We start from the raw sequence: 2,330 nt of genomic DNA, 5'->3' as shown, positions 1-2,330 counted from the left end.
CAGGAATCCATCAACGGCATCAAGTCAAGGTTAAGCAAGAGTGGTCATATACAAACTCTGCTTAGAGCATTTGAAGCTCGTGATCGAAACATACAAGAGAGCAACTTTGATAGAGTCAACTTCTGGTCTATAGTTAATTTAGTGGTCATGGTGGCAGTGTCAGCCATTCAAGTTTATATGCTGAAGAGTTTATTTGAAGATAAGAGAAAAAGTAGAACTTAAAAGTAAGGTTAACATTGAAAAAGGGAAGTAGAAGGATGTAGTACATTGTTACAGTCCATTAACAGTCTTCTCCAAAATGTTTCAGGAATTATTAACTGTAAAACAAGGAAATTTTTTATGTGAAAGTCATCACTTTTCTTTTTATAGACCCAGTTGTTCCTAAGTGTGTATGAGCACATTTAAATGTAAAATATACATTTTAACTAATAACTGCATTTTTCTAACTTTGAACACTGGGACTATAAACAACACCAATCTTTCACCCAACTTTGTAAAACTATAGAAAATTTCAATGTATTAGGTTATAAATAATCTGTATGATTATGGATTTGAATATATCAACTTTTCTCTACTTATACACTTATCTCTCCTAAAACAAAAAATACAGCTCTGAAATAACGTTTAAAATCAATTGTTATAATATATTAGAAAAGTATTAGTTTTGTATACTTAGCTTACATCCACAAAAATTGATGTTTTATTAATTTTTAAAACTCTTGTTTTATCTCTGGGAATTCTTAAAAACTCATTTTAAGAATTAAAAGGCGGGGCTGGGAAGTTGGCTCAGTGGTAGAATGCTTGCCTTGCAAGCATGAGGCCCTGGGTTCGATTTCTCAGCACCACATAAGCAGAAAAAGGCCAGAAGTAGTGCTGTGGCTCAAGTGGTAGGGCACTAGCCTTGAGCTGAAGAGCTGAGGGACAGCGTCCAGGCCCAGAGTTTCAGCCCCCACAACTGGCAATAAAAAAATAAAAGGCATTCTTTCTTATTAAAATTAGGACAAGTTCTCTCTCTGAAGTGGATATATAAATAAAAGTCTCTATAAATAGGATTGTCTCAACATTATAACTACAATACAAAATTTTATAGTTATACAAAATAAATTTATTTTTATATTATCTGCTAACAGTGTTGGTAGTTACCTCATGATTAACTTTGATAATACATTATTTAGGAGGATTTACTGTTGAAAGGACTCTAGTATATTGAAAGCATCTCTAGTATAAATATCTTCTTTGAGTTCTCAAAATTATCAGGAACAAAGAACTAAACCAGAATATCTGATCCAAAATAAAACTTTTTCTATATAGAACTATAAATATATATAAATAAGAGGCTAATTATGACATCCCAATTCTAAAATCTTTAGGGATTAATTTTCATTTCATGGGGCTATTTTGTACTTATCAGTCATTGTTTTGAATTACCTTCATAAATATTCAGGTACATGTTATGAGATAGAGCCCTACTTGAAGACTTAGCACTGAGTATATAAATTTATTAGTTTTTTTTTGTCGGTCGTGGGGCTCGAACTCTGGGCCTGGGCGCTGTCCCTCAGCTCTTCAGCTCAAGGCGAGCGCTCTACCACTTGAGCAACAGCGCCACTTCTGGTTTTCTGGTGGTTTATTGGAGATAAGAGTCTCACGGTCTCTCCTGCCCGGGCTGGCTTTGAACCGCGATCCTCAGATCTCAGCCTCCTGAGTAGCTAGGATTACAGGCGTGAGCCACCAGCACCCAGCAAACTTATAAGTTTTTATCCCAACTCATAAAATCTTTTTATTTACTCATAGTGAGGAATTGGAAAGAAAATCATGAGTGAAATACAATTTTTAAGTTACGCTGATTGTTAGTGTTATAAGACTATATTATTAGAAACCTAGGAAACGGCACTGTGGCTCAAAGTGGTAGAGTGTCAGCCTTGAGCGAAAAGCTCAGGGACAGTGCCTGGGCCCCAAGTTCAAGCCCACAACCAACCAAAAATACCTAAAAATCTGAGGATAGAACCCATCTGCAAATTGTATTTTGGAATTCTTGATAAATAATGCTAAGTATAATGACTTCTTCCAATTTACACTCAAGTGGCCCAAGTATAAATAATATAAATTAGGCCAATAGGGAAATATTTCTCTATTCAGAGACCTTTTTAAAAATGAGATAAATAGGGCTGGGAAGGTGGCTCAGTGGTAGAGCGCATGCCTTGCATGCCAGAGGCCCTGGGTTCCATTCGTCAGCAACACATAAGCAAAAAGAAAAAAGCTGGAAGTGGCGCTGTGGCTCAAGTGGTAGAGCGCTAGCCTTGAGCTGAAGAGCTGAGAGACAGCACCCAGGC

General features: G+C 36.4%; 1 protein-coding gene across 1 annotated transcript in view; it reads left to right on the top strand.

The window, feature by feature from the left end:
• Window positions 1-537, top strand: part of Tmed5 (transmembrane emp24 protein transport domain containing 5) — a 13,952-nt gene extending 13,415 nt beyond the window's left edge. Inside the window, exon 4 of the mRNA XM_013018368.1 lies at window positions 4-537. Within this exon, the coding sequence (XP_012873822.1) occupies window positions 4-222 (219 nt within the window). The 3' untranslated portion in view covers window positions 223-537. The remainder of the gene's footprint in view (window positions 1-3) is intronic.
• Window positions 538-2,330: the final 1,793 nt, after the last annotated feature.

Source organism: Dipodomys ordii, unplaced genomic scaffold, assembly GCF_000151885.1.
Source record: "Dipodomys ordii isolate 6190 unplaced genomic scaffold, Dord_2.0 Scaffold39, whole genome shotgun sequence".
NCBI lineage: Eukaryota > Metazoa > Chordata > Mammalia > Rodentia > Heteromyidae > Dipodomys > Dipodomys ordii.
The sequence above is the reverse complement of the archived record's forward strand: the minus strand, read 5'-3'. Positions and strand labels throughout refer to the sequence as shown.